General features: G+C 36.2%; 1 protein-coding gene across 1 annotated transcript; it reads right to left on the bottom strand.

The window, feature by feature from the left end:
* Positions 1 to 11,048: 11,048 nt before the first annotated feature.
* On the bottom strand, positions 11,049 to 15,407 carry TFPI2 (tissue factor pathway inhibitor 2). The gene is made up of 5 exons (XM_012450803.2): positions 15,263 to 15,407; positions 14,779 to 14,961; positions 13,669 to 13,848; positions 12,370 to 12,540; positions 11,049 to 12,005 (listed from the first exon to the last, which is right to left on the bottom strand). The coding sequence occupies exons 1-5, from the start codon at positions 15,348 to 15,350 to the stop codon at positions 11,929 to 11,931; spliced, it is 699 nt and encodes a 232-aa protein (XP_012306226.2). The 5' UTR covers positions 15,351 to 15,407; the 3' UTR covers positions 11,049 to 11,928.
* Positions 15,408 to 16,277: the final 870 nt, after the last annotated feature.

Below are 16,277 nucleotides of genomic sequence, written 5' to 3'. Positions count from 1 at the left end.
TATGTAGTGAATTATAAAGAAAAAAGAATGAAGAACACAACATTATGAAAGTGGTTATAACTGAGAGGAGAGAAAATGAACAGAATTGGGAAGAGGCACACAAAGGACTTGAGAGTCAATGGTAACATTCTTTCTGAATTTCCTCTCTAATCAGGTCATAGAACTTTGTTAGCATCTTGGAGTTCATCTAACTTTTCCTCAGGCTGTATCTAAGCTGCTGCAGGCTCATATCATCCCAGTCTTAGAAAGGGCACCTCTGACCTCTATCGTTATGAACAACTTTACATTGCCCTGCTGAGATTTCCTTTTTCTTCTATGGTTCCCGACTGCCAGCCACAAGGATCCCTTTGAATCATTCCTCAGTGCTACTGCAAGGTCTTGTCAGATTGGGCTCTGTTCCTGATATTTTAGTCCCATTCCTGGATGCAGCGAAATCATCAGCTGTTCCCATAGGATATGAGGCTACCTAAAGTCTCGTGTTTCTTCTAGGAGTTGGAAATCTAACTCTGGCTAATTTTTGTATTTTTAGTAGAGTCGGGATTTCACTATGTTGGTCAGGGTGGTCTCAAACTCCTGACCTCAGGTGATGCACCTGCCTTGGTCTACCAAAGTGCTGGGATTACAGGTGTGAGCCACCACACCCAGCCTCTTTTTATTTTTAACATTACATCAGACTACTTTAGCTTTGACTGCATGTGATTTAAATCAAGTTACCTTCACTGATATGACAGATATGTTTGAATTCTTTCATATTTTATTATATTATTTTGTTTTTAAATTAATCAAATTTATTTTTAGAGCAGTTCTAGAGTTGCAGAAAAATTGAGCAAATAGTATAGTACAGAGGGTGCCCATATGTTTCTTCTTTCCCTTGCACACAGATTTCCCCCATTATTAACATCTTGCATTGGTGTGGTATATTTGTTACAATTGATACATTATTATTAACTAAAGCCCATAGTTTGCATTTGGGTTCACTATTTGTATTTTACAGTTAAATTGGTTTTTACAAATATATAAGGTCATGTATCCACCATTACAATATCATACAGAATAGTTTCACCAACCTAAAGTTTCATTGTGCTTTATCTATTTATTCCTCCCTCTCTTCTCTCAAACCCCTGGTAACCACTGATACTTTTTACTATCTCTTTAGTTTCATCTTTTCCGGAGTGTCATACAGTTAGAATCATAAAGCATATAGCCTTTTCAGATTGGCTTTTTCATTTAGCAATATGCATTTAAGTTTCCACCATGTCTTTTCATGGCATGATAGCTCCTTTCTTTTTATTGTTGAGTTATTTGCTGTGCTCCATTCTCTGGATATACCACAGTTTGTTTATACATTCAGTTATTTTTTGTTTGTTTTTGTTTTGTTTTGTTTTGTTTTTGAGAAAGGGTCTCACTGTCGTCCAGGCTGGAGTATAGTGGCACGATCACCATTCACTGCAGCCTTGACTTTCCTGGGCTCAAAGGATCTTCCTACCTCAGCTTCCCGAATTGCTGGGATAACAGGCATGAGCCACCATGCCCAGCTAATTTTTTAAAAAAGGATTTTTTGTAGAGATGGGTCTGGCTATGTTGCCCAGATTGGTCTCAAATTCCTGGGCTCAGGCAATCTGCCTACCTTGGCCTCCCAAACTAATAGGATTACAGGCGTGAGCCACCATGCCCAGCCCCATTCAATTATTAAAGGACATCTTGATTGCTTCCAATGTTTAGTAAATATAAGGAAAACTATTATAAAGATTTGTGTGGTGCTTATTCCATGACATAGTTTTCAACTCATTGGGTAAATACCTAGGAGCATAAATGCTAGAGTATATAGTTAAACTGTATTTAATTTTGTATGGCTGGACCTCCAGGATTTTTTAATCTCTCAAACTAGTCCATGCTCAGTCTCTAGCAGTTAATCAATTACGAGTTAAGTGTTCCTACCAGGTGCTGGCTTCAGCTGTGGACTTCTGCTCCTTGGCCTCTGCTCCTGGGGAACTGTGATTCTGTGTATCTGCCTTTCTTTTCAATTGTCAAGGTGGCAGTTTCCCCTACAACCTCAATTCTCTGCTCTAAGAAGAGTTGTTGATTTTCAGGTTGTTCTTTTATATTTTTATTTTTTCCTCTTATTGTGAAGACAGACAAAATAACTTCCATGTTCTTTGTCAGACTGGAAGCTAGCAGTGTCTTCTGTTTTTATAAACATATGTATTTCACTATGTTTTATCATCTTTGCTTTATATTTCAGCTTTCTGATATTTCAGAGATTTTGCATTTTTTTCTACTGGGTATTTTGTAATTTCACTTTTATAAAGTGCTCTCGGTTCTCTCTTTCCTTTGGTCCTGTGTATCATTCCCTACTATGAGCTTCAGTAAAATTAACTCCTATCTTTTACCCTCTGCTAGTAGTTTACTGCATACTTTTAGTCAACAGTAGGATCTTGGTGTCTGTACATGTATTTGTGAATATGTTGAAATTCCAAGGACTTGATTTGTCAGTGAAATTCTTTGACTCCCAGCTATCATAGCAGATTCTCCTCTGTCTTCTCTTTTCTTTGCCTCCTGATTTTTGTTAGTTGTTTTATTTCTACATGAATTGAACATGTGATAAATCATTCCATCTTCTTCTCACCCTTTTTTGAGTCTTACATGTTGGTTTTTTTGTTTTGTTTTATATCTACATGAATTGAACATGTGATAAATCATCCCATCTTCTCACCCTTTGTTGAGTCTTACATGTTGTTGTTTTTTTTTTTTTGAGTCTTACTTTTCCATTTTACAGTTAATAACATGCGTAGCTCCCACAATCCTCATTCTCAAGTCTCTCAGGACTTCATTGGCTGCAGGTTCTCCTATAGAATGGTATCCATTCAACTTAAGATTTCTGATTTAATGGGATAAAAATTGTGGCAAATATACTTTTATTATCCTTAGAATCTCTTCACATCTGTACATTTGTCTTCATTCTATTATTGTTAATCTTGCCAGAAGTTTATCAGTTTTACTAATATTTTCAATTAACCAGGGTTGGTTGGTTGGTTTTGCATTGCTTTTCTCTCCATTTTATCTTTATTCCTACTTCATTAATTCTTGTATTGTTTTTTCAGCTTTATTCCATTGTTCTAACTCTAGTTTCTTGGGATAAAAATGATTAAAGTGTCAGGTCTGCAATCCATTTAGTCTCCTGGCTAGGGGAGGAGACACCACCAGAAAAAAAGAAGGTAGTCTTACCTCTTCTTGTAAATATACTAGTGACAGACTTCATGCCAAACAAACTAAATGGTTTTATAGAAAGAAAGGCCTTATCTACAAAAAGCTCAGCAAGGTGTTCCTGATTGTTTAGAATTGCTTAAAGAAACTTGAAATCTATAGTAGATTTATAGGCCATGAATGCTTGGGGAATATCGTGTAAGCTACAACCATATAAGTATAAAACATAGATGGTTTATGACTTAAATAACTCCTTCCATGTGGGTATTCTGGGACAGAGAACTTTGGATGCAGCTTAAAAAAAAAAAAAAAAAAAAAGAAGGCCAGGCATGGTGGCTCATACCTGTAATCCCAGCACTTTTGGAGGTCGAGGTGGGCAGATCACTTGAGGCCAGGAGTTTGAGATTAGCCTGGCCAACATGGAGAAACATAGTCTCTAGTAAAAATACAAAAATTAGTCTGGCATGGTGGTGCACATCTGCAATCCCAGCTACTAGGGAGGCTGAGGAGAGAGCATCACTTGAACCTGAGAGGCGGAGGTTGCAGTGAGCCAATATCGTGCCACTGTCTCCAGCCTGGGCGACAGAGCAAGACTCTGTCTCAAAAAAATAAATAAATAAAAAGAAATAGATAAGTAAATAAAAAATAAAAGACTCAGAATGACCAGCTAAGTGTGCTAGACCTCTCCATGATTTGACTATATCTTTGATTATTTGTATTCTCGATATGATTAATAAAGCTTGATCTCTTATTCATATGAATCTTATTTGACAATCCAATTCTTTTTAAAAATAATCTCAATTCTTAGATACTAAACTTATTAAAGTTAAGCCTTTTATATTTTCTAATACATGCATTAAATGCTAACAATCTTTCTCTAAGTACCTTCTTAGCTGCCTTCTACAAGTTTTGATAAGTAATATTTTTATTGTTATTTAGTTCAAAATATTTTCTAATTTTCAACAATTTCTTTCTGACTTATGAGTGGTTTTCTAAATTTCCAAACAAAAATAATTTGCTAGTTACCTTCTTATTGCTGATAATCAACTTAATTGTACTGCTGTCAAAGAATGTAACTATTATGATACCAGTATTTTCAAATTGGTTGAGTCTTGCTTTATGGTTAATGGTGATGATTTTGTTAATATTCAATGTATACTTTAGAGCAGGGGTCAGCAAATAATGGCCCACAGGTTAAATCTAGCCAGATATCTGCTACTATAAATACAGTTTTATTGAAACACAGCCACATATGTTTATTTATGTATAGTCTGTGGCTGCTTTTGTGCTACAATGGTAGGATTCAGCAGTGTATCAGAAACCACATGTCTTGCAAAACATTTACCATCTGGTTTTTGCAGAGAAAGGGTGGTGAGTCTTACTTTAGAAGAACATGTATTCTACTGTTTTGAGACAGTGTTCTATTTATCCATTAGATAAAACTTGTATTCACTTTGAGTTATTTAAATAGTCAACATATTCTTAGGGATTTTTTTTCTATCTTGACCTATCAATTACTGAGAAAAGCATATCAAGATTTCCCACTACGATGGTATATTTGTTAACTTAGCCTTATATTTCTGTTAAGTTTTGTTAAGATAGATACATAGATAGATTAAAAATCTGTTTTTAGGTGGGCAGAAATTCAGAATACTTACATGTTCCTGGTAAATTTATTTTGCAAATTTGAGTATTAAATGGAATATTGTCCATATTAAGGGCCTTTTAATGGTTGGTATTTGCCAACTTTTTGGTTTAGTATTTTCCTGGTATGTATTTAATTAATTTTATTGTCAATTTTTTTGGTTTTTCTTTTTGTTTTATGTATGTCTCTGTTGAACAGCAAAGGGCTGGGGTTTATTATTTATTCCAGAAAAATATTATTTGCATTTAGAATTTTTTCATGGGCATTTAATATAGTTATTATTATATTTAAATTTATTTCTATAAGCTTATATTGCGCTTTCTATTTGTCCTGGCTTTTGTATCTATTTACTCCTTTATTTCTCCTTTCTCTTGACTTCTTTTTAATTGATTATATTCTATTTTTATTTTTCATCTTTAATAATTTAGAAATTACATCATATATACTTACTTTTAGTGATTATATTTAAAAAAATCAAATATCAATAAATATAATTGCTCTCCTAGAATGTCTCATGACAATTGTTTCTTTTCCACTTAAACATTATTTTTCAACTTTAGTTCTAACATAATTTAACTCTCCTCCATAAAATTGGTATTATTGCTTGTTACCTGAGTTAATTTTATTTTAACCACATGTTTTTACTTTTTAGCTCATTTCTTATTACAGTTCAAACTTTCATTTGAGGCCACTTCAATTAAGAGAAAAACCAAGAGTACTTAAATAAACAAGATGGTAGAATTAATAAGAATATAGTTTTAAAATCCACTTATTAGAGCACTTAAAAACAGTAGAATTATATTTAAGTATTTTATCTTATAAAAACTGTCCGATCATATGATTTCTTTTACAGATAGATCATTATTGATGTAAAGAAATGCAACTGATTTTTTATGTTGATTTTGTGTCCCACTACTTTACTGAATTCACTCATTAGTTCTAACCATTTTTGTGGCACTTTAAGGATTTTCTACACAGAGAATCATATCTGCAAACAAGGATAATTTTACTTACTTTCCTATTTGGATGACTTCTATTTCTTTTTCTTGTCTAATTGTCCTTGCTACTACTTCCAGCAATTTTAAAAGGATTGTTGAATAGAAGTGCAAAGAGTGAGCATCTTTGTACCTTACCTTGTACTGTATCTTAGAGGAAAACCTTTCCATTTTTTCTCACTGATTATGTTGGCAGTTGGCTTTTTATAAATGGCTTTAATTATGTTCAGGAAATTTTCTTCTATATGTATTTTTTTTGAGAATTTGTATCAGGAAAAGGCATTGAACTTTATCAAATACTTTTTCTGCATCTATTGAGATAATCATATAATTTTTATCTTTTATTCACTTAATATAGTATATTACATTAATTTGTATATGTTGGTACAGGTACATATATAGACAATAAAGGATTTTTTTTTTACTATAACTACAGTTAGTAAATCTATTAATGAAGGCAAGAACAACAAAGTTGGAGGCATCACACATTCTGATTTCGAATTATACAACAAAGCAATAGTAATCAAAACAGTGTGATATTGGCATAAAACAGACACATAGACCAATGGAACAGAATGGACATCCCAGAAATAAGCCCAAGTATATATGGTCAACTAATTTCCAACAAGGCCACCCAAAAGAAATGATGAGGAAAGATTCGTTTTTTCAATAAACGGATTTGGGAAAACTGGATATCTACATGCAAAAGAATGAAACTGGACCCTTATTCTTATACCATATGCCAGAATCAACTCAAAATGGATTAAATACCTAAACATAAGGTCAGAAACCAAAAAAAACCTAGAAGAAAACATAGGGGAAAATCTTACTGATATTGGCCTTGTCAATAATTTCCTGGATATCACCCCAAAAGGTTAGGCAACAAAAGCAAAAATAAATAGGTGGTGCTACATCAAACTATAAGTTTTTTGCACAGCAAAGGAAGCAATCAACAAAATGAAAAGTAAGCCTACATATGGGAAGAAAATATTTGTGAAACATATACCTCATGGGGTTAATATCTAAAATATAAAAGAACTTAAATCAATAGTAAAAACAAAAACCAAACAACCTAGTAAAAAATGGGCAAAAGAGCTAAACAGATATTTTTCCAAAGAAGACATAAAAATAGCCAACAGGTACATGAAAAGGTGCTTACCATCATTAACTATGGAGGGAAATGCAAATTAAAACCACTATAAGATATCACTTCTGCTGTGCAGAAGCTCTTTAGCACTATTCACAATAGCAAAGACATGAAATCAACCTAAATATCCATCAGTGAAAGACTGGATAAAGAAAATGTGGTACATATGCACCATAGAATACCACGCAGCCATAAAAAAGAATGAGATCACGTCCCTTGCAGGGATATGGATGGAGCTGGAGGCCATTATCCTTAGCAAACTAGCACAGGATCAGAAACCCAAATACTGCATATTCTCACTTACACGTGAGAGCTATATGATGAGAATGCATAGACACATAGAGGGGAACAACATACACTGGGGCCTTTTGGAGGGTGAGGGTGGGAGGAAGGGGAGGATCAGGAAAAATAACTAATGGTACTAGCCTTTAGTGATTTATTGATATTTTTCTGTTTATACCTAATATATTGGTCATTTTCATATATTTTTAGTTGGAGATAGATGATATAATTTGTAATACACTTTCTCAGTATAAACTGAGAGCATTAAAATGTGTATATCTCTTTACTAAGTTATTTCCACCTTAAGAAAACAGACATGGGGTTATTAATCACTTGGTGGTAAAATTCTGCATTACTTTTCTTTTTATCCTATGTATTTTATTTTCTATCTAGTATACAATTAGTTTAATAATATATTTTGAAAAGAAAAAATAGCATTAACTTTACACAAAAAACTTTGATGACCTCAGAATAAAACTTCAAGGAAAATAATTAAATACTGCAGTAGTACAACCAGGAAGTTGCACTGGGTTTAAGCAAGCCCGCAGGAGAAATGATTAAATCTGCTTCAGGTTGGGCAAGGAATACTTCATCAACAAGGAGACGATTCAACTGGCCAAATAGTTACAAGGAGGGAATAATATATATTTTTTCAAACAAAGAAACTTATGGTAAGGCTTAGAAACAGTGTTCCTTAAAGTGTGATGTAAAGTGTACATCCTAATCATCTGGAGTTGTTGTTTATAATGTGCATCTTTGAGCGCCAACTCAAACCCACTAAATAAAAACCCCTGGGCACAGGGTATAAGCCTGCTGCATACCTGGCTCTACAGATGGTTCTCATATACAAAATTTCAGAACCACGTTGTAGAAAAGTAAAGCAATGTGACATGCTTTGGAAACTGCAGATAATTTAGTGCAACTGAATTACAGGTTACGGATAATGAGAGATGCATCTGGAAAAGCATGTTGTAGTATATGCATAACCATTCTTAAATGACACACGAGGGGACTGGACAGTGTGTGAAGATTCCATAGGAAACCACTGAAGGGTTTTAAGCAAAGGAGTAACCTGATCATATTTTTTTTTCCAGGATTACCCTGGCATCAGTAGAGATGACTAGATATGAGGCAGACACAGACTGGAAGAAAAACTTGGGAGTGTTTTAATTTTTCTGGCATAAGATGAGGATTAGGAAAGGCTTACCTAGGTATACTTGGTGAACAATTGATTATGTGAGTGAAGTGAGAAGAAATAATTTTGGATGATTCTGATTTCGTGTTTGCCTACTTCCATATCTAAGTTTATAACAATAGATACGCAAAGGATATTTTAATGATACAACTCTGTACTTTTCTACTTTTCCTTATTTTTATCACAAGACCTAAATTTTACTGGAAACATGAAGCTTGTAAAGATAAGTTCCTGCCACTACAATGAAGTCCATCAGTTCATAAAAAGGCTAATGAAGGATCAAGAAACATCCTTCTCATGTTGACTATTTTAGGTCAACTCCTTGGGGACACCCTAGAGATTTATCTCTGGATGCATCATAGCTAAAATTTTTATAGCCATTATTACAATATATTGACAGACATTCCACAGGATATCCTCTGACTGGATAAAATTGTTGGCTAAAAGCCTAACAAGACTGTTGGGGAAGACAGCATGCACACTTGGGGGTACTGTGATCCAGGCAATTTGGAGGCCTCCATTGCAGTTTCTATGGTTGAATATTGTGACAATGTGTGTGCACAGAGGACACATAAGTGGTAGTCCAGGGTAATTTAAAAATATCGTCTTATTAAAAACCATCCCATTTCTGTTTTGATTTTTTGTGTCGCAGAATGAGACATTTCTTTTAATTAGGCTATCTGTGAAACGACAGCTGTGACTTGCCTTCACACTGATTGTGGAAAGAAGGATTTTCCCTTTGACTGCAAAATGTCCTATGGCCACTTTATATACCTTTATTGAACTAGCATGGTAAAGGTAATAGGGCATTAGAATAATTTTATCCAAAAAGGTCTACTTCCTACCAATTCTAAACAGAGAGGTGCAAATGTAGGCTGAGTTGGATCTATGATCCCCTAAGGGTTTTGGCTACATGGGAGATAAAGGGAGCAAATACCAAATCTGGCTTCCCATTGGTGTTTCTAGGAGCCCCCAGAATCCTCAGAGGCTCTGAATCACCCACTCTGCAACACCAGAACACACACGAGATCCTTTTCATACAATCATTCCCACCAAAAACTGTCATAAATTCAGGGCTTACCCAACCTTTTAACGGCATGCTGCTTTTGTCATTGCTAACTATTATTTTTTTCTTAAAGCACTGCCTCCTCTTTGCCCTTTTTAAAAAATTTTATTCACTTGTTTGGAGAAACCAGGGTATTTGTCCTGTAGAGTGTCCATAACATTATGGATTTACTTCCTTTGGTTTCTTATAACGTGCTCCTATATCCCCAATATTTCCGTATAATCTGGCAATATGTTAGTGAGATCTAGAGGCTTGACTAACTTTGGGTTTACTGTTTTTATTTCTCCAAGAATACTTGATGGGGAGGGTGCACTTATTACTGTATCATATCAGGAAGCAAATAATGTCTATGGCTAAACTATTATGGATGTTAAAACAATCTGTGAGTTCAGAGACATTAGCCTGATTTCCCATGAGACTGTCCCCAAAACCTTTCATATAATGGTTTCAGCACCCAGTGACGATCGTTATTACCTAGATTCCTACTTTCATCAGCAGTATTTTCCAACATTTTGATGCATGTATTAGGTGGAATTCTATGAATAACTTCCATATACTATTTTATCTGCGGTACAGTTAAAAAAAAAAAAAAAAAAACAGAAAAAAGGATAAATGCTTTATTCATTCTGTTAATTCATCAGTTTTCAAAGTAATGAGATAATGCCCAGAAACCTCCAAAATGTACCAAGAAGGTGTGTGTGTATAATCATAAACTCAGATTTCCATATATTTATATACATTGTGGCCATTATTTGTTTTGATGCTCATATGGTCTCATTTTAGGTTAGTGGGAGCTCCTAAATGTTACTCTCCTGTCTTTATGACATGATTCATTAATCTTTGGTGGCTTCCTTGATTTCTGGAGTAAGATGGCCCAAGCTTGTCTTATATATTTCCTGCCCTGGACCTGGATTCAGCTATTCTCCCAAGAGCACTGGTTCTTTTTAATGAGTATGGAGAGACCACAGTCTTTATGATAATTGTAACTAATGCTACTGAGTTGTCATTACCTCAAGGACTTTTCAATGGAAAAGTGGGAAATACAGATTTTTTGATAGAGAAAATCGGTTATGAATTTATACAGATATTTCTAATTATAACTTGTCAAATATTTTTACTTAATTTCTTTAATTTTATACTTATATCTCATTTTCTCTTAACATTGAAAATCCTGACTTTTACTGTTCTATGACCTGTGTTTCTTATGTATCCTGGGGGTCAGAAGACATGCATATATAGATATTTTGCTAACTCTTTATCCATAAAATCTTCAGCCAGTCCCCGACTGGTGAGTATCTGGTTTGTTTCTAGTTTTCAGCATCAGTCAATGTTCTCAGGCATATACCTATTTGTCAAAATAACTGAAATACATTTTTAAATGAAAGACTGTTCAAGCAAGAGGTAAATGCATTTATAATTTTGCCAAATAAGGGGCATACTTTTAAATATGTTCATCTTGCCATGAAAAATCGTTTTTATTACAGAGAAAGAAAAAACCTGCTTCACTGGAATGATCATATTTAATCAATGAGAATTTATTGGTGGAATTTAAATTATTAAATTTGTGCATGGTTTCTCATGCATGGTTTATATAAATAAACACCTTAAGCAGTACAAACATTTGAACAACTTTACTTTCCTTGGTCTCTTATAACTTCAGTGGTCTCCAACCCACTATGTCTTAGGAAAAATGTAACAGGAAAACTTTTAAAACCATCTATCAATATGTCAACACAAACATATACATGTGAGTGGGGATTGATAGATAAATAGATAGAAATTGTGAACATTTCTGGTTTTAATAAATTGATTAGCTCTTTAAATTGGGCAAGAAAGTTATGATCTTTTAAATGAATCCCCTTATTCATTCATTGTACTGCAATCTAACACAATAAAATGGGAATAATATTAGTTGTATCTGCGTAATAGCACTTGGAATATTTTTTAAAGTGTTGGTAAATCTCCAACTTTGTCTTCTTGGCCCTAAAATATAATCCAACTTTTAAACGCAAAATGAGTTTTATTTGCTAGTCCTTTTTATTCTCAAATATGTTGAAAGCACACAATTATATTGTCTTGTGCTATTTCAGTTACTATCCTCTTCGGAAATCAGGACTACAATCCCAAGAAATGGGTGAATCATATTTGCTTTTATATCTCACGCACTGCAGAATTCAGTCTCACAAACAGTTGAACCATAAATTTAAAATGGTAGACTCACATTTGAATAGCAGCCAGTTACGTATAAAAAACATACAAATTTAAAAAGTGACTTGTAACAATAAAAACTGGTGAATACATCACTAATGATTTGTTTCCTCCTGCTGTCATATTATTCTTCAGATAAAACCATAAAGGCAAATAAGCATTCACGAGATGACATATTAAAAATGCTTAAAATTGCTTCTTCCAAATTTTCAGGTTTCTATTGAAAAAGGGAAGCTTTGGCATCTTCCTTTGCTTCTTCAAGGCTAAAATCAATAAAACAACAATGAAAATCATACATCTCCAGTCTGTAGGCCCACTATAAATCACCATTTCTGATATGCTTATTGAGCTCACTTCATCTTATTTTAAAGGACTGTAAAGTCAAAACTCATTATACACTCAGTTAATAACACTCTACCTTTAAGATATGAAGATACAGCTACTGTTTACTGCAGCTAGCCAGTAAAAGCATTTTGACAATACTGATTAACACCACGGAGATACTTATGTAGGGGTAGCCTAGAAATGGCAATTTGCTCTTAGTAAAATAAATAAATAAAAATATAATTTTGCTGATAAGTTATTTATAAAGTTTATCTAAAGGTGGAATAAGAAAACATTCACTACCTTTTTCACATGCACGTATGCAATCTTTCCTGCTAACAAAGTTATTTTCATTCCCTCCACAGCCAGTATAGGCGAAAGCCTCACAGGTTTTGTATCTTGGATTAAAATAATAGCGAGTCACATTGGCAGAGCACAGCCCCTCATCTTTTGGACTATAGCAATATGATAGACCTTTGTAAAAAAGAGAAGAACGTTAGAAATGTTATAATACCAGAATTTTAAATTATGGTGATTACCGAAGTAACTGAAGAAAATCTAATCCCATAGAAGCCTCATTCTGAATCCAAGATATCATACAAAACCTTTAAAAGGTGTGCTTCAAATTGCAGGTAGGCTTACATGCTATATTTTGATAATTGTAAATTTTTATAAACTGAATAGAATTTCTTCTGAAGCTACATCTTTGTAGTCTTTAAATATAAAAAGAAGTTAAACCCAAATACCAGATATGGTTAGGTAAAAATGGGCTAAGTTTCAAGGACAATATATGGCAAGATTTAGTAAACTTTGTTGTGTTGGTAGTTTTATTTTAATGTTTTTCACAGCTCTCATTCTGTTATTAATCAAGAATATATGCATATTAATTTCCAGATAACCACTGGAACAAAACATATCTACACAAACAGGAGCACGTCCACAGCAACCGTCACCACATTAACTCAAGATTTTGCATATTCAACACAGTATAGCTATAAAGCTTTATCAAATTCTCTGCCAAAGCAAGTTTTCCTTGTTTGTTGAACTTTTTAAAAATCTCTGTGTCTGGGGGAAATCCTTGTATTGTCTCCCTCTGCAAATGATAAATACTACTCAAGAGACTATCATTTCAAGGATTCAGGGTGGTGGCGTGAGAGGTAAAACAGATGGATTAGACAGAAACGTGTAGAGTTTTTTGTGCTGCAATTTGCAATTACTAAAGAACATAGAAATCTAACCAAAAACTTTAGAAAGAAATTTTCAAGTTTCACCATCTTAATTCTGTATATATTCCACTATCCCACATGTATAACTGATTCTGTACAAATCTGAGGTCATAACATTCATTAATGAATAATCTTTTATGTGTAAATTGAGTAGATGAGAAATAGTTCTAAAGAAACAATTCAGAAGAGGCAAAAGAAAAATTTGAATCATGGCTTTGTCACTTTCCAGTCTTAAGAACTTGACAAGTCATTAACTTGCCAAGTAATGTGAAATCATGAGAATGCAAACCACGTTATTTCACATCAAATCGAATTTTTTCCACCCAAATGTCTTAATAAAAAAGTGAAATAGAACTACCATAAAAATAGTATTTACTTTTCTTTGGTGCACAGAAGCCCATACAAGTAGCTTCATCTGGAAACATGTTCACATTCCAGTGACACCAACCGAGTAAGAATTTTTCACATGTCATGGAACTTAGATTGAAGAAATACTTTTCTATGGACCCCTCACACTGGTCCACATTCACTTGCAGCCGGCAAACTTTGGGAACTTCTAGGAAAAGGAGGGCAATAGAACAATGTTAGTCAAAAGTAGCCTTCTTATTATTACTTTCAAACTTTTACTGCGTTTTCAGCAACATTCGGGGGCGTGGGGAGAAGTCATATTATTGTTGGGTTAGTAAATCCCCAGAACACTCCCATGAATCCAGCTATTTACCTTTTTCTTTACTTTTTTCCTAAGAGTCCGTATTCAGCTGACTCAGCTGTGATATATCTTTCAAGTTGAGTGGAAAGACTGTTTTCTCTGGGTGTTCTCTGATTGTTTGTACATATGTAGTTAATCAAAGCTTAGTCACATTGAATACATGTTTTCTCCTGCCTCAGGAGTTCCTTGAATGGCAAAGCCCCATGTTCTCTTACAGGCCTTAACAGATATAATTTAAAAATTAAAAATAAAGTAAAATATAGCAGTATAATGAATCTCCACCATATCCCGCAACTAATCCAACACGTTTGGGTATCGGGACAAAAGTAGATTTGAGCCAAATCACACTTTAATAATAAAATCCACTAAAAGTATTTCAGATTGATGGCTAATCGACAAGAGGAAATTATGTCCTCCAGGAGAGAGAAAAACCATAGGTTTGGAACTAATGATAAATACAGAGAGGCACTTATGTTGCACCTAACACATTATTCTCTTGCATTTATTATACTCTATGATGAAGTAACAAATCTATCCCTTAGTCTGCCCAGGCATTGAATTATGATCAATGTCAGCTGGGAGACAGGAAATGTGTTAGTGGTTGTAAATTAGTGAATACTTTTGAGAAACTGAAAACCATGGGGTTTGCTTAACACGAGAAAACCCAGGCTACAACTTCCTGTAGATAGCGAGACTTGGGAAACCCGCGAAGTTGCTACTGGCCGCCTGCGCAAGGAGCGCGCGAGGGAGTCCCCGGGTGCGCCCGGGGGCACTTACTCTCTATCCTCCAGCAAGCGTTGTCGCAGGCCTCCTGGGTTTCGAAATTGTTGGCGTTGCCCTCGCAGCCCCCGTACGTGAACTGGCGGCAGCTCTGCGTGTGCCTGTTGTAGTAGTACCTAGGAATTCGGGACCGGCAGGGTCCCTCGTCTGGGGGCAGGAGACAGATCTCCGCGTTATTTCCTGCAGGAGGGGCAGAAGGAAAGCGAAAGACAGGGAAAGTGGTTAGGTGTAGCTCCTAGGAGGAAGGGGCATCCCGGGGAGTTGTGTCCCCGCCGATTCCTAGCGGAGGGGGGCCTCTGCAGAGAAAGTGCAAACTTTGGAGCCAGTCCGCTTCCCCGAGGCTCCTCGGAGCGCGCGGCAGGAGCCTGGAAGAAGCGGGGGTTGGCGTGCGGGTGCGCGGGGCCCCTTGGCCCGCTGTGCCCTCTCCGCCCGCACCAGGGGAAGCTCTTTGGGGACAGAGGCTCCCAGAGTGGCCAGATACCTGTTGGCTCCTGAGCAGCATCGCCCGGTGCAGCCTCTGTTAGGAGCAGGAGCAGAATTGACAGTCCCACGGGGCGAGAGGGGTCCATGGTGCAGGGGGACTATGGACGCGAGGCGTCCGAGAAAGCGCCGGGCGGGAGGAGGCGCGAGGCGTCCTGCTCCAGTCGGCCGGAGTGCCGGCTTTATGCGGGGTCAGCGTCCGGCTGACCCCCGCCGGGGCGGAGCCTGAGGGGTGGCTGATTCACGCAGGGGGCTGTGACCCTGCCGCCCCTGCTGCAAACTGTGTAAGAGGGAGAGGAATTCCCCGCCAAGTTGAAAAGTTGAATTGAACCCGACTCCCAAACTTTCTCCTGTTGTCCAGGCTGGGCTGTTCAGAGGGAGCGTTTGTGTCAGTGATGGGAAATCTCCAAGCTAGACGGAAATGACCTGCGAGTGATTGTGCCTTGAAGAAGCCTGAATCCACCTTTTGAAGCCATGAAGTCCAGGTATTTGAAAGGCCGGTGGAGAGAAAGTGCGGAATTCTTGGGTCAGAGGGGAGTGGGATTCATTGCAATAGACCATCGGATTAGATTAGAAATGTAAATATGTGTTTATTTACATTTATTCATACAGATTTCAATCGAGTTCTAATTTACATTTAATACAGGCTTAAAATATATCGTAGTTGGACAGTTTGATAAATTTTGACAAGTGTATAACCAACAAAGAATTAGAACATTTCGGCTGGGCGCGGTGGCTCACGCCTGTAATCCCAGCATTTTGGGAGGCCAAAGCGGGCGGATCACCTGAAATCAGGAGTTCGAGACCAGCCTGGTTAACATGGTGAACCCTCATCTCTATTAAAAACCCAAAAAATTAGCCGTCGGTGCTGGCAGGCGCCTGTAATCATAGCTACTCGGGAGAGAGAGAGAGAAAGAGAGAGAGAGCGCAGAGAGAGAGAGAGAGAGAGAGAGAATTAGAACATTTCCATCACCCCAAACAGAAAGTTCCCACAGATCCTTTCCCAAATCAATCCT

The sequence above is a fragment of the Aotus nancymaae genome, unplaced genomic scaffold, assembly GCF_030222135.1.
Source record: "Aotus nancymaae isolate 86718 unplaced genomic scaffold, 86718_ANA_hifiasm-v0.15.2.pri h1tg000025l, whole genome shotgun sequence".
NCBI lineage: Eukaryota > Metazoa > Chordata > Mammalia > Primates > Aotidae > Aotus > Aotus nancymaae.
The sequence above is the reverse complement of the archived record's forward strand: the minus strand, read 5'-3'. Positions and strand labels throughout refer to the sequence as shown.

Bases quoted from the DNA above. Each gene is read 5' to 3' on its own strand.
- TFPI2 (XM_012450803.2), bottom strand. From the start codon at position 15,350: ATGGACCCCTCTCGCCCCGTGGGACTGTCAATTCTGCTCCTGCTCCTA. The intron at 13,849-14,778 runs GTAAGTGCCCCC...TCCTTTTCCTAG, and splicing joins CGCTTGCTGGAGGATAGAGA to AAGTTCCCAAAGTTTGCCGG. The intron at 12,006-12,369 runs GTAGTGAATGTT...TATTGATTTTAG, and splicing joins CATACGTGCATGTGAAAAAG to CCTTGAAGAAGCAAAGGAAG.